Below are 25,575 nucleotides of genomic sequence, written 5' to 3'. Positions count from 1 at the left end.
TAACTAGAAAAGGACCTTGAATAAAAGGTTCAACTCAGACCAGCAGAATATCTCAGTCTACATATAATAGGAATTAAAAATGCTTTTTGACCTGAATCAAGGGGGAAATGGAAAGGACAAATGAGTTTATGTGGCTATGAGTCTGCAAAAAAGAGCCGGGAGGTTATCAGAGGGGTTACCCTTATGCACACCTCAGTAGAGTCCCAGAGACAGATAAAGTAGATACAGCCCCGGGTATTGGGTCTTCTGAGGGCTACAGAGACCCACAGGTTCTATGGTCATGGCAGATGGAGTTCAGTGCCATGTCACTTGGCCCTTCCTTGGAGTTTGTGTTTCTGTGTGATGGAGCTGGACTCAGATGTGGTCTTTTTTCACAAGCCTTTCCTGTTACTTTACCAGAATTGTAGTTGGTGCTGGGGTTTAATATATATCCAGGGGATCTGAATCTCTGGACTGACCATATGATAGCCAGGTCCTGAGCCTCAACAGACTTCGACTCCTACACTCTGGTTTATCGGACTTACCCTACTCAGCTATCATTGAGTTGAAGAAGGTCAACCACCATACCATGGAGCCAAGAGTGCCTACAACTGAAAGCAGGAGGATTGCATCCAGCATCCATGTGGAATCTAAGCCCCCTCTTGATATAGACGTGGAGTGGACACAACAAATCCAAGGTGCACAGGATGGAGGAATAGAATATGGATTAGAGTGGACTTACTGATATTCTATTCATGAACTATTGTGATTAGTAATCGAAGAAAATATGGCATTGGTGTGGAGAAAGTGGCCATGGTGGCTGCTGGGTGTGGGGAATGGGAGGAAGAGATGAGATTTAGAGGTGTTTTCGGGACTTGGAGCTGTCCTGGGTGGTGCTGCAGGGACAATTACCAGACATTGTATGTCCTCCCATGGCCCACTGGGTGGAACGTGGGAGAGTGTGGGCTATGATGTGGACCATTGACCATGAGGTACAACGATGTTCAGAGATGTAGTCACCAAATGCAGTGAATGTCTCATGATGATGGAGGAGAATGTTGCTATGAGGGGAGGACTGGGGTGAGGGGGGTCGGGAGTATATGGGTACCTCAAAAATAAATAAATAATTAAATAAAATCTGCTGAATTATACCCAAACCAGTGTTAGGAAAAACGAAATCAGTAAGGTCTGAACCCGTGTTAAAGTCATACTTATTGAACACCCACTTAGAGAAACAATATTTGTAGTAAGTGAATCACTGTTCTTACATTTTCCCTTTCTCTAAGTGCCAGCACATCTGACCCACCAACAGCCAATATCAAGCCAACTCCAGTTGTGTCTACTCCCAGTAAAGTGACAGCTGCAGCTATGGCTGGGAATAAGTCAACACCAAGAGCTAGTATCCGCCCAATGGTCACGCCTGCAACTGTTACAAATCCTACTACTACACCAACAGCTACAGTGATGCCCACTACACAAGTGGAATCACAGGAAGGTAATAAGTAAAAAGAAAACAAATATTTTTCTGACTGCTTATTTAGATTTGTTGTGGGAAGGTGAGAGTAACTTCAAGGACAAATGAAACTCCCGTTTAAATTACAGTCAGACATCATAGTAAAATTGTGGTTAATATTTTGAAGTGCATATCTCTCAGGATGCTTATTAACACAGCAAATTATTCCCTGCCCCTTCGTGTTCTGTTTTGTTTTTAAGATAAAAGGGGAAATCCACACCTATAATTATATGACATTTCTCTAGGACCATCGTTTTCCTTTTTAATGGCTAGAAAAGATACTATGAAATACGCTTTGAAAGACATGCTAAGTTAGTGATAGGCTCAACCCAAACATCACTTTTTCACAAAACTGCCTGACCCTCTAATTGGTAACTGTAGACATGCTACATTACTCCAGTAGAATGAGCTACTCAGGGCAAGTGTCATGCCTTTCACTGTTAAATCCCTTTACCTAACCCCAAAATAGCTGTTAGTAAAACTTTGCTATATGGATGAACATATTTCCTAAGATTCATAACTGATATGCTAGGATTCAGTAAATGTAACCTTTAGAAATATATGTTGTGTATGTGCATGCTATGAAAATACAGAGTATTTTATTTCAGCTACATTTAATAAAAAGATTATTGGGTATAATATCAATTAAAAACTAGATACTTAATAAAAACGTATAATTTGACTTTGAGCTTCTTGATTTATTTTCATTGGTTATCCTTTAATGGAATAATAAATACAGAACAATTCCAGATATTGAAAAGAGCCAACTATTTATCACAGCCTATCATACCAAAATGAATGCTGCATCATCTTTGCTCACAGTGTTTTTTCTAGTGAGTGGTAAGAGATATGCATACTAATTAATTACTATGGAAAATGTGACATACAGCACAGAGTAGGGAAGGGTAATGCCAGTTTTAGATAAGAGTAGACTTACTATTGTTATGTTTATTATAACATTATAATTATTTTTCAGCCATGCAGTCAGAAGGGCCTGTGGAACATGTTCCGGTTTTTGGAAGTACAAGTGGATCTGTTCGTTCTACTAGTCCTAATGTCCAACCTTCCATCTCCCAACCTATTTTAACTGTTCAGCAACAAACACAGGCTACAGCTTTTGTGCAACCTACTCAACAGAGTCATCCTCAGATTGAGCCTGCAAATCAAGATCTAGCCCCAAGCATAGTAGAGGTTGTTCAGAGTTCACCCATCGAGCGGCCTTCTACTTCCACAGCAGTATTTGGCACTGGTGAGGTTAATTTAAAATGAAGTTGGAGTAGAGCTTGTGTATTATTAGTATAGTTTCTTGTATATAATATATATCTTGAGTGATCTTTATATGTTCCTGTTTTCTACCAGGTATCTGAATGAATGTGTTCCTAACATTTTATTTCATATTTACTACTGAATTGTAATATTTATGTTACTTGTTTTTGTCATTAAGTAAGATCTTGATTATTTGTAAAGGTGATAACAATCCAAACCATATGTAGAGGTCCTGAGTACTAAAAGACATCCAAGACCAGAACATATAAACATTTAAAATACAAACATGCAATTTTTTTTATCCAGAGTCAAGGATTTTGAAACTAGAAAGCCCTACATAAACTTTGAATAGCAGTTATTTGTCAGTAGAGTTACAGTGAGTCATAATATTATAAGATGTCTAGTTTTATTGACCAAAGGTTAGGCAGATAGTGTAAGAATGTTGCTTCAGAGCATAAGTTGCTTTTTGTTTACAGAGAGAGTAGGAGAAACAAATTACGCTGATATAAATTTATCTAGGACTTGGTTGTTTGCATTCTAATAATCTGTCCAATTAATTTTTTACTTTGTTCTTATTTAGTTAAATGGCCATATTGGCTAATTCAAAAAATGTTTTCCTAATTATCTTTGTCTAAATTGAGTTCATTTTTGTACTCTAACTCAAGGTTTCAATTACATAATTTCAAAGTTTCAGCTACTCCAAGTTCTTCTTTGCCAAAGCGTACACGTGAAGAAGAGGAGGATAGCACCATAGAAGCATCAGACCAAGTCTCTGATGATACAGTGGAAATGCCTCTATCAAAGAAAATGAAAAGTGTTGTACCTGTAGGACCTGAGGTGAGAAAGTTCTTTCTTTTTATTTTCACTTTTACCAAAAGGTTAAGATATTCTTTTACGCATTATTGGCATTATTAGGTGAGTTAACCTTTTAGAGCCAAAATCCATTAGCTGGCGAAAACTCTTGTTGAACTTAATATAATTTCAATTTATAGCCCAGGTGTTTTTGCTATTGCCAACAGTGTTTTAATTTAAAAAGCATTTTTAGAAACAAGCTAAATTTCATTTTAAAGTTGTTTTTTTAATTCAAAGGATAAAGAAATTTATGGTCTTTTAGCTATTTTAAACTTATTCTTTATGTTTCTACAATTGACCAAATTTATATTCCTTTATTTTTTCGAGGCTAAATTATAATAGGTTTTGTTATCAAACATTAACACTACTAAATTGGTTTCATTAGTATGTATTAATTAATGGTCATAAATTAACAAACCTGATTCACAAACCTGGAGAAGAATGATTGATCATACAGTAGGTGCTTGTTTTATATAAACTAAACACACAAATTCAAGAATATACAATTGGCAATCAAAAAAAATAAAGACAGAGAATGAGAATTTTTAAAAATTATTTCTAAGATTGATATTGTTCACTTATTTTTATTAGTTTTTATTTTTTAAACTTATTGAAATATATCCATAAACAGTAAGTATATAATAGTTGTGAACTTACAAAACAAACATATAACACCAAACACATATAACATCTCACCCTACCACCAATAACTTGCATTGTTTTTAAACTTCTAACTAATGATTAAAGAACATTGTCAAACTATTACTACTAAACAAAGTTTTCCCTAACCAATCCGATTGTTATTATCTTTATATCATTTATATGAACATACATAAACAATTAAGTGTATAGTAAAAGTTGTGAACTTACAAAGCAAACATGCATAACTCATACAGGGGTCCCATACATCAACCCTCCACCAACACCTTGCATTTTCATGAGATGTTTGTTACAAACTATGAAAGAACACTGTCAAAATCTTACTACTAATAATAGTCCTTATCTTACATTTGGTGTGTTTTTCCCCCAACCCACTCTATTATTATTTTTTAAATATATTTTTTTATGGCAGAAGTTGTAAACTTATGAAACAATCATGCACATGTGCAGAATTCCCAAATAACATCCCTCCATCAACACACCACAATATGGTGTGTCATTTGCTACAGATAAAATAATATCATCTGATTGTTACCATGTCAATAGCATACATTTGGCACACATTTTCCTTACTGACTCAGTATCAACATAGTACATCTTTTGCATAGATGCAAGAATATTATATAAATTACTACTAACCACAGTTCATAGGTCACTCCAGCTTTTCCACATTCCCATCACCATGCAGTAGTGATATATATTTGTTCTAGCTAACAAAGGACACTCTTGCATCTGTACCATCAATCACAATTCTCACCCACCTCTTGGTTTACTGTGCTATCCAGTTCCTAGATTATTCTCAAGCATTCTGTCAATTGGCATTTACATAACTAGAATACCATTTTCAGTCACATCTCCATTTCTAAACTAGCTGTTACTCACTATGTGTTAACATCCACTCTATACATTTCCACAATTTTACAGTAAAGCTAATAAAAACTTCTACATACATTAAACATCAGTGGTCCATCAGTCTTTCTCTTATCTCCTTTAAGAATCCACCACCTACCACCAGGTCTTGAAGATATTTTCCAATAATTTCTTCTAGAAGTTTTATGGTTTTTGCTTTTATTTTTAGTTTTTTGATCCATTTTGAGTTAATTTTTGGAAAAGGTGTGAGATCGGGGTCCTTTTTCCTTCTTTCAGCTATGGATGTCCAATTTTTTCAGCACCATTTGTTGAATGAATTGCTCTGCCTGAGCTATGTGAGTTTGACAGGCTAGTCAACAATCACTTGACCATACCTGTGGGGGTCTTTTTCTGAACCATAATTTTGGTTCCATTGGTCTGTTGTGTCTGTCTTTAGGCTAGTACCATACTCTTTTTACCACTATAAGTAGGTATTATGATTTAAAGCCTGGAGATGAGGGTTCACTTTTCCTTTTTATGTTTCTGGCTATTCAGGACTCCTTACCCTTCCAAATAAATTTAATGATTGTGTTTTAAATTTTTTCTTTAAAGCTGGTGTTCTTTTTATTGGGATTGCATTAAATCTGTATATCGATTTGAGTAGAATTGACATCTTAATGATATTTAGTCTTCCAATCCATGAGCATGGAATGTTCTTCCAATTATTTAGGGGGTTAGAGTTTTTTTTAATTTGTTTTAACACTGAATTGCAGTTTTCTGAATACAAGTGCTTTACATCGTTGGTTAAATTTATTCCTGACTATTTGAGTTTTATCTGTCATATTTTACTTTTACCGCTCTTTTGACACTTTCAATTACTTTTATTGATATAATCTTCATTTATAGACTCTCTTCCAGGCCTCTCTCTCCTGTATTTTCTCTTCAGGCTCTAGCGCACCCTTTAGTATTTCCTGAAATTCTGGTCTCTTGCTTAGAAATTCTCTCAGTTTCTGTTTATCTGTGAATATTCTAATTTCACCCTCATTTGGATGTAAGATTCTTGGCTGGAAGTTTTCTCTTGTAGTATCTTAAATATATCAGACCACTGTCTTCTTGCCTCCATGGTTTCTGGTGAGAAACCAGCACTTAATCTTATTGGATATCCCATATATGTTATGCATTGCTTTTCTCTTGCTGCTCTCAGAATTCTTTGTCTTTGACCTTTTACATTCTGGTGAGTATGTGTCTTGGAGTTGGTCTATTTGGATTTTTTTGGATGGGAGTATGTTATACTCCCTGGACAGGAATATCTTTGTCCTTCAATAGGGCTGGGAAATTTTCTACCATTAGTTCTTTAAATATTCCTTCTGCCCCTTTCCCCTTCTCTTCTCCTTCTGGGACACCCATGACACGTATGTTTGCCGTCTTTTGCTGTCATTTAGTTCCCTGAGACCTTGTTCAATTTTTTCCATTCTTTTCTTTATCTGTGCTTCTGTATTTTCACTTTCAGAGGCCATTTCTTCAGGCTCACCAATCCTTTCTTCTGCCTCCTCAAATCAAATCTGCTATTGTGTGATTCCAATGTTTTTTTAATTTCATTGAGTGCACCTTTCATTCCCATATGATCTGCTATTTTTCTATGTATGCTTTCAAATTCTTTTTTGTGCTCATCCAATACCTTCTTAATATCCTTAATCTCTTTAGCCATCTCATTGAATTTATTAAGGAGATTTCTTTGAACATCTATAATTAGTTTTCTCAACTCCTTTATGTCATCTGGAGGCTTATCTTATTCTTTTAATTGGGCCATAGCTTCCTGTTTCTTGGTGTGGATTGTAATTTTTTGTTGGTGTCTTTGCATCTGGCTCCTTAGAGTATTTATTCTGGTTGCAGTTTTTCTCTTTAGTTTAGGGCTTCCTATCCTTTCTCCCTTGCTGGTTGTGCAGTAAGAGCCAAATAAGTAGTTGGTGATGTAAGCTATAGAGGTTCAAGCAGCCCTCATTGTGCCAGGGACCACTGAAGCTTCTTCCAACTTTCTCCTTTTTCACGGGTAGGGACAGAGTCATAGCTATGTGGAATAGTCCACATGCAGGCCTAGGCTGTAGTTGCCCAGAGAGACTGATGAAGCTTCAGATCCCTTTCTCCCTTGCCTGGGGCAGGGATGGAGCTGCAGGTGTGGACAGCAATCTATGCAGTGTGGGTCCAAGACGACCACAGTTACCCTGGTAGACTTCTGATTTTCAGTCTGTGGCAGCCAGAGTTCCCTGCAGTTACCTGTATAGACTGGTGCAGGGCTCCTCAGCCTCCTCCCTGCCAGAGGCGGGGTTGAAGCCTAGGCTAGCTGCAGGCTGATCTGCAAGAAAGAAACTGGTTCCTGCTTACACTGAGAGTTTCAGTCAGCCCAGCTTCCCCTCAGGCTGGGGGTGGAGTCAAAATGGTGGCTACTGGCCTCTTTCTGACTTATGCTGGTTCACACCCCCGTTGCTGGTTCACACCCCCGTTCCGATGGTTATCTCTTAGGCAGCCAAGTCTACCAAATCAGTAGCCAAAATTGGCAGCCAACCATCTCCTCCTCCCCTGTTTCTGGGAAATGGAGCTTCCAATTCCTAACAGAATAGCTCCTGGGATGGCTCATGCCACCAGATTAGGACTATCACCGGCCTCTGTGGCTTGGCCGGCAATTTCCCGGAGAGGCTGGCACTGGTCCCCACAGTGTCCTCCCTGTGGAGGTGGCACTGGGGTCTAGGCTAGACCTGCAAAATGATCTGGATGGGAAGAAGTTGGTCTCCACCAGCACTGGGATTTTAAATCCACCCCACTGCCCCTCATGCCAGGCACAGAGTTAAGATTGCAGCTCCTGGCCTCTTTCTGACTTGGACAGGCTCAAGCTTTAGCTGTTTTCAGGATTATACTGTAGCCCGCTGAATTTCCTGTATCAGTAGCGGAAATTGGTGCCCAACCGTCTCTTCCTCCCCCATTTTGGGGGAGTGGAGCTTTCAATTCAGCCATGGAACAGCTCCCGAGCAGCTTGTGCCTCCAGTGGAGGATGGGCACCCGCTTCCGGGGCATGGAGTGCTCTACTTGCAAGTCTTCTCTGCAGATGGGCAGTCTCCTCCTTCCACTGCCCTTCTGGTCTCGTGGAGCCCCCAAACAGGTGCTTCAGCTAGCTCCAGAGAGCTCTGGGTGTTTGCTAACTGCCCTCTAACAGGAGCTAACTCTAGGCTTACTGCGCCGCCATCCTACTGGTTATCCTTGTTTGCTTTATTTTTTAAAAACAAAAAAGTTTAATTGTTAATGTCTAGCACCTTCCTGGTCACCGCAAATTTTTTTCCTCTGGGGGAGAGACCTTGGGGTAGGGCAGGCTGCTGGATGAGAGAATTAAAAGTTTTTAGAATGATTTCTATGATTAACTTTGTTTACTTATTACTAGTGTGGTTATTTGCCTTATTTATATTAAAAAATGTGTGGTTGGTATGTTTGTATAAGAAAAACTTATTAAATAATGGAATTTGCTGCTGGTCATTTTCAGCTTACAAAAAGGGTATTGGAATGTATTGGTCTTGTAAAATGAAATGAACACTTCTGCTATATAAACAGCTTCATAAACTTGCAGATTGAGTTTTGTTTTATTGGGAGGGCTAGCTAAATAGTGAATCCTTATTTATTGGAACAGTATGATTAAAAACACTTGGATATCTGATTCAGGAAGAAGTTATGGCTGAAGAAAGCACTGATGGAGAGGCAGAGAATCAAGTATACAACCAGGATTCTCAAGATTCTATGGGAGAAGTAAGTAAAAACATACTTTTAAATACAAAGAAATGTTTGTTTTCAATGAATGAAATTAGGGAAACGGACTTTGGCCCAGTGGTTAGGGCGTCTGTCTACCATATGGGAGGTCCGCGGTTCAAACCCCGGGCCTCCTTGACCTGTGTGGAGCTGGCCATGCGCAGCGCTGATGCGCGCAAGGAGTGCCTTGCCATGCAAGGGTGTCCCCCGCGTGGGGGAGCCCCACGCGCAAGGAGTGCGCCCGTGAGGAAAAGCCGCCCAGCGTGAAAAGAAAGAGCAGCCTGCCCAGGAATGGCGCCGCCCACACTTCCCGTGCCGCTGACGACAACAGAAGCGGACAAAGAAACAAGACGCAGCAAATAGACACCAAGAACAGACAACCGGGGGGGGGGGGGAATTAAATAAATAAATAAAATCTTTAAAAAAAAAATGAATGAAATTAGCTTTGATAAATTAAACATAATTTGGACTTCTTTTTTTAACTTGTTTCTTTTTTTTTTTTTTTTTTTTGCTCCTGTTAGTATATCGCTTTCAAAAGTTACATTAAAGAAATGTTCTTAATTCATATGTAGTACATGTTTTCCAAGGTAAGAATTGTCATGAGTAAAGATTAGTCACTCTTGCTTACTTGGAAGACACACTACTCGTTTAGTCTAGAGTTAATCTGTAGCGTCCCAAATTGGTAGTCCTTTGTTGCTTCTGTTGGTTCCCTTACTGAATTAAAATGAAAATTCATGAAAGGAAATGCAGTTGTACCTGTCTTCATTTTTTAGCATAAACTTTGAAGTTACAAAGCACTTCGTTAATTCTCTCTAAAACTCTATTTTCTTATTTATAGGATTATAAAGTACCTAATATCTTACTATATTATTAGGTGCCCACAGTATTCATTTTCATTCCATCCTATTGCCCCAGGAGGTGAGAATTCATATATAGTAATACCAATAGTTAAGTATTAATAGTATTATAGCATTACTATATTCAAGTATTGTTCTAAGAAATTTGCATCTATCGATGTGTCTTATCCTCATAATAACCTCCTATTTTATAGGTAAAGAAACTGAGGCCCATCTGTACCCAAGTTCACACAAGATTGGAGTTAGGATTTGAACACAGTCTAATTTCATCTGTCACTTGAGACAGACAATACATTCTCTGGATAACCTTTCATGATCATTTTATTCTAAAATTATTTGTGTAAAATTAAAGAATTGTCATAAGTTAATCATAAATAAATATATAGTGCAAGTAAACTTTAGTTTCTTGGATGCTTTGATTTTGAAAATTTATACCAGTTTTCCTTGGCTGAAAATAGATAACTAAATCTTTAGCTAGAACACATAGTACAATAAATGACATCTGTTTTATGTATGTTGCAGAGAGCATCACGTTGAAGAGTGTAAAAATAATTTAAATATAAGATGTGAATTTGTTTTATTGTCAGAATTGGTTAAATTTCACTGTAATCTTCCATGAAAACTTTTTCTTGATATTGGCAAAATTGTTTATAACTCAAAAATGCCATTTTAGCCTTCCAACTACTGAATGTATCGCAGTTCGTTTTCTGATTTTCTGACAGTAAAGCAGGTGTTCTTTGTGAATAGTGTTGCTTTTCTGAAATAAGCATATCAATTTGAGATGCATTTTATTACACCATGGCTTACTACATTTTTCCATTGCAGTGAGTGAATTAGTTCACAGAATATTGTTGTTACTTTTATAAATACATTTTACCGAGTGCTTAAGCCAAAAGTAGACATTTAGAATGTAAAGTAAAAGTAGCATTTATTTCAGTAGTTAGCTGACAATAGAATTATAAGGATTTTTTTTTTTTTTTTTTTTTTGAGGTACTGGGGAACTGGGACCTCATATGTGGGAAGCTGGCACTCAACCACTGAGCCACAAAGGTTCCCTGGAGTTGGTTTTTTTGTTTGTTTAGTTGGTTGGTTGGTTTTAGGAGACACCGGAGACTGAACCTGGGACCTCTCATGTGGAAGCAGGCACTTAATGCTTGAGCCATACCCACTCCCCTAAGGAAATCTTTTGAGCAAATAATTAATTCGATATTTGATATCTTAAATATGGTTTGAAGGATTAGGATTGCCATCAGACATTTTTTGAGAAAAGATTTCTTTGTAAAAATATATAATACTAAGGTTTATTTTTAGTGTGTTTTTCAAATTATTTCTGGTTTGGAGAATTTTCTTTTTTTCCCTTGGTGTAAGTTGTTATAAATCCTTGGGCATTCTTTTTTTCTGACTTTGCTCCACAACTGCACTGTCAGCTGACCACATTGCGTATGTTGAGACAGTCCAAATTGAGGTATGTTTTAAGTATAAAACCCACATTAGATTTTGAAAATTCATTGTCAAAAAATAAAGTAAAACAACTGATAAATAAGTTTTACTTTGATTACATATTTAAGTAATGTGGGTATATTAAGTACATACTAAAATTTATTTCACTTATTTCTTTTTTTGAAAGTGGCTACTAGAAAATTTTTATTTCATAGGTAACTTACATTGACTCATATTTGTATTGACGAACACTGATAATACAATATCACATTGGTAGCTTTGAACAAACATATAGTTATATATATTTACATATTCTTTCCTCTCTTCTTCTTACTGGTGTATTACCTAAAGATAATTATACTATTTGGGGAAGACACTAAAGAAACCCAGTGGTTTATTTTTTATTTTTTGGCATATATTACAAATTAATTCTGCTTTTCAAAACTATATTTTTAAAAATAAAATGCTACTAATTGGTAAGTATTATTTAGGTTTTACTTTGACCTATAGGATCACACTGATAGTTTTAGGTATATTTGAATTTTTTTTTTAAAGGGAGTCACCCAGGGAGATTATACTCCTATGGAAGACAGTGAAGAAACCTCTCAATCCCTACAAATAGATCTTGGACCCCTTCAGTCAGATCAGCAAACAACAACTTCTTCCCAGGATGGTCAAAGCAAAGGAGATGATGTCATTGTAATTGACAGTGATGATGAAGAAGAGGATGACGATGAAAATGATGGAGAACATGAGGTAAATTTGATTTGAAATCATCCAATACCTTTATTTATTTACTTATTTTTAAATGTGGAATGCTTCATGAATTTGCGTGTCATCCTTGGGCAAGGGGCATGCTAATCTTCTTTGTATTGTTCCAATCTTAGTATATGTGTTGCCGAAGCAAGCACCATCTGGTGCTTTTTTTTTTTAAAGATTTATTTTTTATTTATTTCTCTCCCCTTCTCTCCCCCCTCCCAGTTGTCTGCTTTCTGTGTCTATTTGCTATGTGTTCTTCTGTGACCACTTCTATCCTTATCAGCGGCACCAGGAATCTGTGTTTCTTTTTGTTGAGTCATCTTGTTGTGTCAGCTGTGTGTACAGCGCCGTTCTTGGACAGGCTGCACTTTCTTTCCCACTGGGTGGCTCTCCTTACAGGGTGCACTCCTTGCGCGTGGTGCTCCCCTACGCGGGGGCACCCCTGCATGGCAGGGCCCTCCTTGCGCACATCAACACTGCACATGGGCCAGCTCCACACGGGTCAAGGAGGCCTGGGGTTTGAACCACAGACCTCCCGTGTGGTAGGTGGACACCCTATCCATTGGGCCAAGTCCGCTTCCCACCATCTAGTGCTTTTAAACTGTTGGATGGAAATTTCAGATCTTTGGAATTGCTAATGCATCAGTCAGTAAATCCTAATTTCTTCTTTGTTTAAATCTACTTTGCTCTTCATTTATTCTGATTAATCCTGATATTAACACTATAAAAATTGACCATAGAGCAAGTGGTAGAAAATCCCACTTCTTTTTTATGATTTGTTCTTAATTAAACTTAATCTTAAATCTTACTAATAAGTGACTGCATGGTTTTAATTAAAAGCTTTGTGGCTTCTGGAAATGAAAAGAAATTAAAGAATATTTTTTCTCTTGGAGCCCCAGGGTCCGTATCAGAAGTAGTTGTATCATCCTCATAGTGTATTTTAAGTGAAATTTTGTATTTTATAGGGTTTAATCCTTCCTGTATTGGCTTTTCATTTTAGTTTCTTTTCATAATAAAGCAACTTTTTTAAAAAGCTCATGGTATAATTCCACCCCTGGGCATTTAGGAGCTTTAATCTTTAATAGATCTTATGTGAACAGTTAGAATTCAGAATTGATTGTTATTATAGTAATTCTCAGTAAGTGTCACAATTTTGATATTTGGTCCTGTAGAACTAATTTCATAGCACTCAGGACAAGTCCTACTTCCTAATGTGTTCTGAGTCACTTAAACATTTCTAAGTGTGGTATAGCATGTGTGCTGTATTCAGGATCTTTGTTTAAACTTGGGAGTTTTTCTACTAGGATTATGAGGAAGATGAGGAAGAAGACGATGACGACGATGACACAGGAATGGGCGATGAGGGTGAAGATAGTAATGAAGGAACTGGTAGTGCAGATGGCAATGATGGGTATGAAGCTGATGATGCTGAGGTAACTGGCTTTTTTTTTTTTTTAAGAACTTACTTGGAAAATTTACTGTTTTCTAAGGCTATAGAAAGGCCTATATTTTCAGAACACCAGAACATTTTTACCGTTTATTGTTTTTTTGCTGTGGTTTGGCTAATTATTTGCTATGGTTTTCTGAGTTATCTATTTGTATTTAGTTGTCAACATTTTGTATTTAGGGTGGTGATGGGACTGATCCAGGTACAGAAACAGAAGAAAGTATGGGTGGAGGTGAAAGTAATCAGAGAGCTGCTGATTCTCAAAACAATGGTGAGATTTTTTTTTTAGTCTTTTTAAATTAAATTGCATATTTCTGATAGTGTTTTCTAAACTAGGATAGCACTTAATCATAATGTAGTTGATAAAATTTGTTTAGTACATTGGTAAGAGAGAGGATGGCTCTAGTTCTAGCTTTGTCACCATTATACTATCTTAAAGTTTTCTGTACTTACTAATATAAGGTGGTTTGAAGACTCAGACATTTTGAAATCCATAACTACTATCTATGCCATATGTTGATACTGCTATTCTTAGTAAGTAAAAAATTAAATCATGGGTTTCTAACAGCGTTAGCAGTTCACAGCCAAAAGAGGTCAGTCTAATCTGCTGCGTGTTTCAGGATTATTGGATTATTGGAGGTTTGCAGTATTGTCTGGTTTTTCAGTGACAAAAAGTTTTTGTTCAGTATTGGATGCCTTTTAAATGTTTGGAAGCATAGATTCTTGAGGTCCACTGAAAAAGGAATAGGCAGTAAAAGATTTTGAAAATCATAGAAAATAAAACTGTCTTGTAACCATTGTTTTAATTTGTGTTTTAATGAGTTAATGATCATATTGCATGATAGCCTGACTTACAGATAAACATTGGGCCAATGTCATTAGCAATAATACAGGAAAACCTGACATAGGCTAATGAGTAAACAGTGTATCTGGCTGTGTTTATAGACCTGGATATTTAAAATTTCAAGGTATATTTTTGCATTTGAATTAATAAAAAGCAGGGGCAGGTTATCTTATCAACCTTTTTTTTCCAATAAAATTCAAATTCTTAAAAGAGTAAAATAAACAGTATTAAGCCATATTATAAAGAATAGTATTAGTTTTTAAGGGAGATAAGGATGTAAGGAGAAAGGTTGATATTTAGCCTTTGTTTAATATTTGCATCTTATTAAACTTTATAAGTGTATAAGGAAACATTTTTGGGTGCCACATAGTCGATTGGTAAAGGAAAATTTTTTTGCCCTCTTTATTATCACTAGAAGTTAAATTTTTTAGAGCAAGTTTTGATAACTTTTTCCCATATAATTGGCACATAACAGATGTTAGAGATCTTTACAGTCATGCAAAAATAGGTCTTGGTGGTCTTCATAAAATAAAGTTATTGAATAGATTTTGTCCATGGGCTAATAGTTAATGAATACTTTACTGAGCAGCTTTATTGTTTTGAGGTATATAATTCTAATAATAGGGTTCTAAGGTATAGGTACTGTGTCATAGAGAAATAAAGCAACTTAACCAAGCTCACACAGCTGCTGTTAAAGCTAGGATTTGATTATAGTTCTGCAACTTTTTAACTACTAAATTGTGTGATACCCTGTTCCAGCTTTTCACAGTGGAAGACAGCTTCTGTTCTTTGTGTCATGTATGTAGAAGACACAGGTCTGAATTTTTTTTTTTTTTTTTTTTTTTTTTTGAGGTACCAGGGCCGGGGATTAATCCAGACCTCATATGAGGGAAGCCGCCGCTCAACTGCTTGAGCCACATCTACTCCCTGACCATTGAACTTTAAAATCTAAGAAAACCAAAATTTAAAAACGTCATTGTAAGACGTTTCCTTAATTTCCTTCATCCTATTTTTTGTTGTTGTTATTGATTTTTTTTTTTTGAGGTAGCAGGAATTAAACCTGAGACCTCGCATGTGGAAAGCTGGTGCTCAACCACTCAACTAGATCAGCTTCCCTGAGATTTTTGTTTTTCATTTTGATTTGCTTTTAGCTTGTTTTTGTTTTTTCAAGAGGCACCGGGAACTGAACCCAGGGCCTCCTCCATGGGAGGCAGGTGCTCAACTGCTTGAGCCACATCCATTCCCCTTCATCCTGTTTTAATGTTATCGTGGGACCCTAGTGGTCTGGCTTAAGGTAATTTGCCCATATTATTAAGGATAATAATAGTCATTTATTATGTTTATTTTATCACGTATAGGGCCAAATGTTCTATGTACGTTATTTGAGATCTTCAGTAAAACCCTACTTATAGGTGACGTTGCTTCAGAAACCAGCCAGAGAAGACTCAAGACCACATAGCTGATAAGTGCAGACATCATTATCTCTAGGTCCTCAACCCATGTTCTTCTAACCACACTGCACTACTTCTGAAAAGATTAGTGAGGTGAACATTCACAGTGCAAGATTTATATTTCTAGGGATTGTCCAAGTTATTTTGTGATAAATATAGTAGTCCAAAGTGTTTATCTTTTCTTATAGGTGAAGGAAATACAGGAGCTACAGAGTCTTCCTTTTCCCAGGACAATTCTAGAGAACAGCAGCCATCGTCAGCATCTGAAAGACAGACACCTCGAGCACCTCAGTCACCAAGACGCCCACCACATCCACTTCCCCCACGACTGACCATTCATGCTCCACCTCAAGAGTTGGGACCACCAGTTCAGGTATTAAAAGTTCTTCTGGTCATTCTGGCCTTTAAAAATGATTGGCTTTTTCTCCCTTTATGCCATTTTTTTAACTTGACACTACTCTCTCAATTTATTTTCCTTGAAATATGGCAGTGATTTACTTGTTGGTTTTGTAAATATACTGAACTTTAGAAAGGCAAGGATCTCTAAAAGGTTGTAAATCAATTGAAATGATTATAGTCCTAGCAAATAAGTCTGGTCACTATTTCTATAGGTTTAAAAAGAAAAAGATTTTCTTGGATTTTTAGTATTTCAGCAACACTAACCACCATCTGCTTTGAAGATCTTTCTTTAAGGTGTGCTTTTTTTTTTTTTTTTAAAGGTTTGAGGGGCCAGGGATTGAACCCAGGACCTCATATGTGGAAAGCTGGCACTCAAGCACTGAGCCACATCAGCTTTCCTGAGTTGACTTTTTTGTTTGTTCTGCTTATTGAGTTAGTTTTTTTAGGAGGCACTGGGAACCAAAACCGGGACCTCCCATGTGGGAGCCAGCCACTCAACCACTTGAGCCACATCTGCTCCCTAAGGTGCACTTTTTAAAAAAATCTGTTTGATTACTGCAGTTACATGTCTTAGTTTCCACTTTTAAGACCAGTGAAGGTACACATGACCCTTTACATGTAGAACTTCTTGTATTAGGCTTGGACATCTAATGAGTAGCTTTTTGCACAAACAGCAGGATAAGTGTAAAGGCCTATTAATCTAGTTTAATTTTCATTCTGTAACATAGCATATCGAATACTGTCAAATGTAGATGCTATTAAACCAACCAGTGTTGAAAACCTCATTATGTGAGAATGTTCTTAAAGGGTCATGTATGGATCCTACAAAATATCCCCAGTCCATCAGCTGGGAATCATCTAAACTGGGAAGTAATTTAAAAGAAGTCAGTACTGTTGTTGGAACTCTGAAGGATAATTAAGAATTAAAATCAATTAAGGAAATAGGAACTAAATTACTTGACATACAAATAATATCATATGGCTTTATATAATTAGTCATTAGTCACTGATTAACCTTGATTTCAAGATTAGAGCAGTTTTTTCTGAGAAAATAATATTCTAACAATTACATATTTGCTATTATTTCAGTTATATTATTACCAGCAGAATAAACTACATTTATTGATATTTGATGTTTGTTTCATTGCCTAATTTTTAAAATGAATGTAATTCCTCTCGACACAGAGAATTCAAATGACCCGGAGGCAGTCTGTGGGACGTGGGCTTCAGTTGACTCCAGGAATAGGTGGCATGGTGTGTATCATATAAAAACAATTTATTCATTTAATCTGTATCCATGCTCTTGTCATGCCATTTTAGCTCCTGTTTTGTGTCTTTGTTCTAGCAGCAGCATTTTTTCGATGATGAAGATAGAACAGTTCCAAGTACACCAACTCTTGTGGTGCCACATCGTACTGATGGCTTTGCTGAAGCAATTCAGTAAGTTAATGAAAGGGAAACATATTTGTGACTTCAATTCTTCTTGTTTCCCTCTTAACCTATTTTATTAATTGATTTTACTTCAAGATTTAATACAGTTATAATCCATAAGCATTAGTAGCTCATTAGCTAGAGATGGGTAGGGTAGGCAAAGGAAGAGATAATTCTGAGTTTTACATCCTGGATTATGGACAGGATGGGTGATAATGTTGTTGAGATAAATGACGCAAGGAAAAAAAACAAGCTTGTAGTTATCTAATAGACTTTTTCTAGATCTTGGGTACCATCTAGTGAACTCATTCAGATAAAATAATGTGCCAGAGGTGACCTGATTTATCCATGAATACACAGTTATTGCAAATAGACAAAATTTTATCTCATAACTGTATTCTTTCTTTGTTATGCTTCATGTTAAATTTGAGTAGCCTTCAGTATATTTATTTGTAGGGTGATGTCTAACAGCTATTTAGGAAATGTGAGCCATAGTTCAGGAGGGCTGAAAGTTATTTATGTGTAAATCACAGGTGGTCCATATTCTACTAGATTCACTGAAAACTAATGTTTTGAAAGTATTTCTGTAAGAATTTCCTTTCTACTTTATTTTCAATCTGTTTTCCTTCCCAGTTTATTGATTTATTGATACTCCTTCTTCCTAAGATATTCTTAACACTATTGTGGTAACATTAACTTTCATTTAAAATTGACTGTTGTCTGTCTAGTTCCCCACAGGTTGCTGGCGTTCCTAGATTCCGGTTTGGACCACCTGAAGATATGCCACAAACAAGTTCTAGTCACTCTGATCTTGGCCAGCTTGCTTCCCAAGGAGGTAAATAGCTAAATAAACACTTGCATAGCTGGAATTTGTGTGTATTTAGTAATAAGCTTTTCTGACGTAGGTTTTTTTTTAGACATGGATGACTATAAACATTAAAAATTGATTTCTAAATAGTACGCTTGTTTATGGAGAAAGCCATAATATACTTACTACATATTAAATACTACCCTATGTGTAAATCTTTTCCAACAAGGTTCCAAGTTCTGTGAGCATAAGAACTAAATTTTACATTTGAATCCCTCTGATTCCTGGAATAACTTTCATACATGTAATAAGTATTCGAAAATATTTGTTGAACCAACAAATATACATGGGTAATACTATTTTAAAGTTGTTGGAAGGAATACATCATGTTTTCTGTTTATTGTTTGACACTTGTCACTATTCCTAGTTAAATGTATAAAGCTAGTTAGATATTTCTATTTAAAGTAAATTATGTTACAAGTATGTGGAAGTAATAAAATGACCCTTAAGTTTTAGTTGAATATTTGTACAGGAATTATGGTACTTGTAGAATTCCCTTTTAATCCTCAGTTGGCTTCCATAAGACCCACCCTGTTTCTAGAAAACCATCTGTTATTTTGTAAGTGAATAGGGAATGTTTACTACATTTATAATAAGCCTAAGATAATGGGTAAAGCTGCAGCATTCATAAAAGTCATGTACAATATATCTTACACCGTGGCAGTTTGGGAAATTAGTTCCGACATTTGCAGACCTCTGCTAATAAGAAATTGCGAGTTATGAATTCATGATTTTATGTGGTTTCATAATATGGAACAAGTTCTAGATGTGTGTCATATTTAGGCTTAAATTGGAATGCCACCACTTAGAGCTTCATAACCTTGCAAAAGTTAATTTAACCTCTTTGAACTTCAGTTTCTTTAGCCTAAACAGGATGGTAGTACCTTGCAGTTATGATGAATAGATTCTAACATAATACCTAGTTTGCAGTTGGGTACTCAATAAAATCAGCTTATACAAAACTATAGAAGCAATTTAGCTAATTTTAAAGGGTGATTTAATACGTGCTATGGAACTTAAATTCAATTTAAATTGAATTGATTTGAGAGATTGATTTTTACTTGACAGCCTATTTAAAGTATGGGCTTCATAATTATTTTTCTTTTATATACTTAGCATATTGATAATCTTATGTTCTTTCATCTTCAGGTCTTGGAATGTATGAAACACCTCTCTTCCTAGCTCATGAAGAAGAGTCTGGTGGCCGAAGTGTTCCCACTACTCCTCTACAAGTAGCAGCCCCAGGTAGGTACCAGGCAGATTGGTGAACATTGTATTTTATTGGTAAAATGAAAACTATGGGACATCTTCTGACTAAATATTAGATAAACTGAAAGTTAAATTTTAATTGTTTAAACACTTGTTTTTTTCTTTGAAGTGACTGTATTTACTGAGAGTACCACCTCTGATGCTTCAGAGCATGCCTCCCAGTCTGTTCCAATGGTGACAACATCCACTGGCACTTTATCCACAACAAATGAGACAGCAGCAGGTGATGATGGAGATGAAGTGTTTGTGGAGGCAGAATCTGAAGGGTAAATGTTTACTTTGTAATATTTGCTTGCTTTAGACTCAGGCTTCTACATTTTTCTTTTGACAGGATACAATCTGTTGATCTGTGTTTTCAGTAGTTACCCACTAAAATAAAAAAAATGAACCATGTATTTTGAAAGAAGACTAGTTTTTGTAGCTAGTAATGTATTTTAGGACTTCAAGGTTATACACATGTAAGTATTTATTTATTAGAATTTGAAAAGCTAGTAACAAGTGCTTTAAAGTTCCTTCTTATCTAAATTTGAAAATAAGTGCAATATTTCTAAATTGTTCTCACCACAAAGCAAACTCAACTATACTATTCCCTTACTGCAGGTATAACAACTCGTGCTCTGTGCCTAATGAATAATAGGAGACAAATAATTTTTTAAAAATTGTCTCCCTGCAAGCTGTATTCTAAAACAAAGTATTTCTTTAAAATCACTAGTACCCTTCCATTAAAGTAGCTCCTTCAACTTTTCACCAAGAAAGTAGTCTTTCTATAAAGGAATATTAGGAATTGACTCACTTTCCATTTAGTAGTACACTCTTGAGTCATTCTCACTTACTGTTTATGTGCAGGCTTGGATGCCTGAAAAACTTGCTTCATAAAAATTCAATTTTCTAGTAATTTTCAAAACATTTTTAATACACATGTTAGAAATTAGCTGCCATTAATTGCATACCATAATTCTTAGTTTTCTAGTGCTGCCATAACAAAGTACCACAAACTTGGTAGCTTAAAACAACAGAAATGTATTGTCTTACAGTTGTGGGGCTAGAAGTCTAAAAGCAAGGTGTCAACAGGGCCATACTCCATCTGAAACTTATAGCAGAAAATTCCTTCTTCCTTGCCTATTCTAGCTTCTGGTATTTGCACATAATCCAAGGTGGTTTTTGTTTTTTTTTTTTTTTGGCTTGTAGATGTGTTGTTAGAATCTCTGCCACCTCTGTTTTCATATGACCTTTCCTGCTGTATATCCAGATTTCCCTCTCAGAATGGCAACAGTCATAGTGAATTACGGCCTATCCTAATCCAGTTTGGCCTCATCTTAGTCACAACTTCAAAGAACCCATTTCCAAATAAGGTCACATTCTGAGGTACCAGGGGATAGGACTTTAACATACCTCTTTTGGTATTTGAGGGACACAATTCAACCCATATGCAGATCACTTTACCTATGTCACTTCTAACCTGCACGGTTCCTCTCTAAAATTTTATCTCCGTTATGCAAATGAAAAAACTCAGGCTTCGCATGTTAAAACTTGCATTAGGGTATACCAATGGTAATTGCCTTGGCCTGGATTTGAATCCAAACACCATTGGACTCCAGCTCTATGCTCTTTATACTTCACAGCAGTTCTCAACTCAGGACATAGTTACAGGAAATGCCTTTAAGGCAAATTGTTACAAATAATTGGATTAAAGTTTACAAATGATAAAAACTGGAGCAATTTCCATTTTTTTCATACTATTGTAATGCACACTTGCCTTTGTGATATATTTTCTTGAATGTGGGAAAGTAAGATGTAATTATAGCCATTGAACCAGGAATTCCATGTACCCAGATCTTACCTTACCTGGCTAGAGCCCCATTATGAGTTACTGGCATAGTATTAACAATTGTGACAGTTACAAATTATTTCAGTATTTTGTTTTCCTGGGGGAAAAAAGTTTGGGGATTTATCAAAATTTGGATAATATCGTTTCTGTGAGTGTCAAGAATGTGAACATCCTTTGTCAAAGAAAAAAAAATAGCCATAAAAATAGAGGAAAAACAAAAACTAAAATTGAAACATGTCTTAGTGAGGAAAGAAAGGTGCGGGGAACAACTTGAAATCTTCTCTAACCTGTTTCTTTAATAAAACATGTTAAAAATACCAGAGTCTATAGCTTTGAGTTGGACGGGAGCTCTGGATCATTTCAGGGAAAAACTAATTTTAAAAAGATGTTAGGGAACAAAAGAAAAAATAGATAAATGGAACTTCAAAATTAAAACCTGTGCATCAAAGAACTTTATCATGAAAAAAACAATCTACAGAACGGGAGCAAATATTTGGAAACCACATATTCGATAAGGGTTTAATATCCAGAATATATAAAGAAATCCTACAGTCAACAAGAACCAAAAACTGCTCAATTTAAAAAGGGACAAAAGACTTGAATAGACATTTCTCTAGAGAAGATATACAAATGGCCAGTGAGCACATGAAAAGATGCTCAACACCATGAGCCATTAAGGAAATCTAAATCAAAATCACCAGATACCATATCATAACCCCCAAAGTGGCTACTATTAAAAAAAAAAAAAAAAAAAAAAGACATGGAAAATACCTAATGTTGGAGAGAATGTGGCGAAATAGGAATATTTTTTCATTGTTGGTGGAATGTAAAATAGTACAGCTGTTGAGGAAAACAGTCTGTCAGTTCCTCAGAAAGTTAAGTATGAAATCAGCTATACATATGATCTGACAATCACACTTGTAGGTATATACCCAAAAGAATTTAAAGCAAGGACTTTAACACATTTCCACATTGACATTCATAGTGACATTTGCTTAAAAGATGAAAACAACCCAAGTGTCATTAACAGATAACTAGATAAAGTATATAATATACATGCAGTGCTATATTATTAAGTTATAACAAGGAGTGAAGTTTTGATACGTGCGACAACACAGATGAACCTTGAAGACATTGCATTGAGTAAAATAAGCCAAATACACAAGATGATAAATATTTTTTTATCTCAGTGATAGAATAAGCAAATTCAGAGAGGCAGAAACTAGGGACTAGAATCGGGGTGGGGAATAGTGAGTTAATGCTTTATTGGTAAAAGACTTTCTGTTTGGGGTAATGAAAGAGTTTTGGTGATTGGATGGTGATGACAGCGTATCACTATAAATGTAGTTAATACCACTGAATTATATATTTGATTATAGTTAAAATTGGGAAATTTTAGGATGAAAAATGTTACTAGAATAAGATTTTCAAAACAAGCCTGTACAACACAAACCATGAACCCCAACATAAACTAGGGACTATAGTAAATAGTATAATGATAATAATATTGTTTCATCAGTTGTAAGATAACACCCTACTACAGCGTTGATAGGGAAAACTGTGGGCAGGGAGTTAGGAACTTTATTTTGTGCTTGCATGATTTTTCTATAAACTTACAATTTCACTGATAAAAATAATTTTTTTTTTTTAAGTTTGGGAACAATTTAGGTTACATCCAGATTCAGTTTTATATTTTCTAATCAAATTTTTTTTTCTTTCTTAGTATTAGTTCAGAAGCAGGCCTAGAAATTGATAGCCAGCAGGAAGAAGAGCCTGTTCAGGCATCTGATGAGTCAGATCTCCCTTCCACCAGCCAGGATCCTCCTTCCAGCTCTTCTGTCGGTGAGTTCCTGCTCTTGGCTACAATACTACGTTTGTCCATCAAATTTGCTTACAAGGTGCTATTGTCTTAATAATAACAGTTGGATCACCTCTTCTTCCTGAATTTTAAAATGCTTTATTTAGCTTAGCGTCCTCTCAATTGGAGGTGGAGTATCACCGTCCCAGAATCCTTAGTATTGGGGAATGAATGATAGACTAGAATAGACTTACTGTTATTCTACTATAGACTTACTGCAATTCTAGCAGTGGAAGGATTTTTGTTATTGATGTGGAGGCAGTGGCCACTGGAGGTTCTGGGGTGAGGGTGAGGAGAAAATAGGTATAATACAGGGGCATTTTTGGGACTTGGGAATCATCCTGAACAACATTGCAAAGACAGATACAGGCCATTTTACACCTTGTCAAAATATACAGAATTGTGCAGATAGAATGTAAACTACAATGTAAAGTAAAATCCACACTTACTGGCAATGCTCCAAACTGTGTCAAATATACCACAGTAATGAAGGATGTTGTTAATGTGGGAAAGTATGAGGGGAGGTGGAGGGAGCGGAGCATATGGGAATCTATATTTTTTATATAACATTTATGTAATCTAAGTATCTTTTTTTAAAAAGTATAAAAATTTTTAAAAAATAAAATGCTTTATTTAAAAGGGACTTTTCAATTTATTAATAAGAGGAACTTGGTTTATGTTGAAGTTAATGTAGTAAGAATATTCTGGCATTGATTAATTAGAAATATTTGGACACAGTAGATCTATTCCCAAAAGACTAGCGATTCACTCATGTTTCATCTATGTGAATGGTTTTCAACATATGTTTTGTAAAGCTCTTGGGTTCCTAGAGAGGCTTTAGGGATTGTAGGGGACAGGAGTTCTGAGAAGGAAGCTAATGAGTGATACTGCAGGCCTCCTGCCTCTAAACCAGAGCAGCTTCATTTTTATTTCTTTTACATATTTGGTTTCCACACGAGATTTAATATGGAAGATTGTGGGAGTGGGAGTTTTGTTGCTGCAAAACAATCTTTGAAATTTACCATGTAAACCGTTTCAAAGTTTGGCTTTTCAATTTTCGAAGAAAGATATTTTCTGTAATCACAGTTCTCTGTGGTACGTTTTTAAAAAATGATAAACATAATTGAGTACTTCCTTTGTATCAGGCAGTACCATACCTAAGCCCATTATGTGTATTTATTTATTCATTTAATTCTCAAAACCACCAAATGTGGTAGGTGCTCACCCTCATTTTACAGAAGGGTTAAATAACTTCCAAATTCATAGAACTGCTAAGTAATGGAGGAGCCAGGATGCAAACTTAAGAAGTTTGACTCTAGAGGTTCTTAATATATTACACTAGCTTAGCTACCTTAGAATTTTTAGGCAGGGCATTATTTTCATTATTGAGGAAATATAGTACTCAATCATCCACTGTGTTTGCACTTTGAATTGTAACTCTGGCATGGGGCCTGTAAGTTTTGTGGCAGACGTGCTAAATTAATTACTTTTTCTGTCACAGAACTTTTCTATCCCATGGTCTCTTCCCCTCCCTCTTAGGTGCTTTTTGGTGACAAGTCCTATGTATTAGCCGACATTGCTGGTTTCAGATCCCATTTCTACCTTCTAACAACTAGTGACTTCAAATCTCTAAACATTTTATGATGAAATATGGGCATTCATAACTAATATTACAGTGAGGTTTAGAAATAATGTATGTTGCTCATTTCAGTGCCTTGCAAATAATAAGGCTCAAAAAATTATAGCTATCGTTATTAATAATAAAGGTAACAATGAAAAGAAGACAGTGGGGGAATAAATGGAAGAAAATATTGTCACTGTACACACAGGAAAATAAATCTTACAGTGATAAAAGGCAAAATGTCAAAAAAAAATTATTTTTTCATTATCTTTTAATATCCCAATTTTAAATTTTATTTTAGTTTTTTAAAAATTTTTCTGTATTTTATTTCTTATATTCAAACTGTGATTATTTCTTATTAATTGTATTTGGCTATTCTGTTGGCATCAGGGGTTTTTTTTTTCTCATTTTTTTGTTTTTAAGATTTTTTTTTTTAATTTGATACTCCCCCTCCCCCTTTTGCTCTCTGTGTGTTCTTCTGTGTCTGCTTGTATACTCATTAGGCAGCCCCGGGAACCAATCCTGGGACCTTCTGGAGTGGGAAGCTCCCCTGTTCTGCTATGTCTTATTTTCTCTTCTCTATGTCTCTTGATGC

At 35.9% G+C, this 25,575-nt stretch overlaps 1 protein-coding gene and 1 non-coding gene across 4 annotated transcripts in view; one reads left to right on the top strand and one right to left on the bottom strand.

Annotated features, from left to right (window-relative positions):
* The window catches only part of TPR (translocated promoter region, nuclear basket protein), a 72,205-nt gene that overhangs the window by 41,534 nt on the left and 5,096 nt on the right, over window positions 1–25,575 (top strand). Inside the window, exons 37-50 of one of the 3 annotated variants that reach the window (XM_058274878.1) lie at window positions 1,266–1,474; window positions 2,469–2,741; window positions 3,447–3,595; window positions 8,825–8,908; window positions 11,761–11,961; window positions 13,269–13,397; window positions 13,592–13,682; window positions 15,895–16,079; window positions 17,291–17,359; window positions 17,454–17,545; window positions 18,265–18,371; window positions 19,554–19,649; window positions 19,783–19,939; window positions 23,225–23,343. In XM_058274878.1, coding sequence (XP_058130861.1) covers window positions 1,266–1,474; window positions 2,469–2,741; window positions 3,447–3,595; window positions 8,825–8,908; window positions 11,761–11,961; window positions 13,269–13,397; window positions 13,592–13,682; window positions 15,895–16,079; window positions 17,291–17,359; window positions 17,454–17,545; window positions 18,265–18,371; window positions 19,554–19,649; window positions 19,783–19,939; window positions 23,225–23,343 — 1,961 coding nt within the window. Of the gene's footprint in view, window positions 1–1,265; window positions 1,475–2,468; window positions 2,742–3,446; window positions 3,596–8,824; window positions 8,909–9,959; window positions 10,150–11,760; window positions 11,962–13,268; window positions 13,398–13,591; window positions 13,683–15,894; window positions 16,080–17,290; window positions 17,360–17,450; window positions 17,546–18,264; window positions 18,372–19,553; window positions 19,650–19,782; window positions 19,940–23,224; window positions 23,344–25,575 lie in introns of those variants that run through there. The other 2 variants (XM_004468436.4, XM_058274879.2) reach the window with 2 other exon arrangements.
* Window positions 12,010–12,116, bottom strand: LOC111766556 (U6 spliceosomal RNA). Its single transcript, XR_002798577.1, has one exon. It is a non-coding gene; the product is annotated as a U6 spliceosomal RNA (small nuclear RNA).

The sequence above is a fragment of the Dasypus novemcinctus genome, chromosome 13, assembly GCF_030445035.2.
Source record: "Dasypus novemcinctus isolate mDasNov1 chromosome 13, mDasNov1.1.hap2, whole genome shotgun sequence".
Taxonomy (NCBI): domain Eukaryota; kingdom Metazoa; phylum Chordata; class Mammalia; order Cingulata; family Dasypodidae; genus Dasypus; species Dasypus novemcinctus.
Note: the sequence above shows the minus strand (reverse complement) of the source record. Positions and strands in the feature narration are given on the sequence as shown.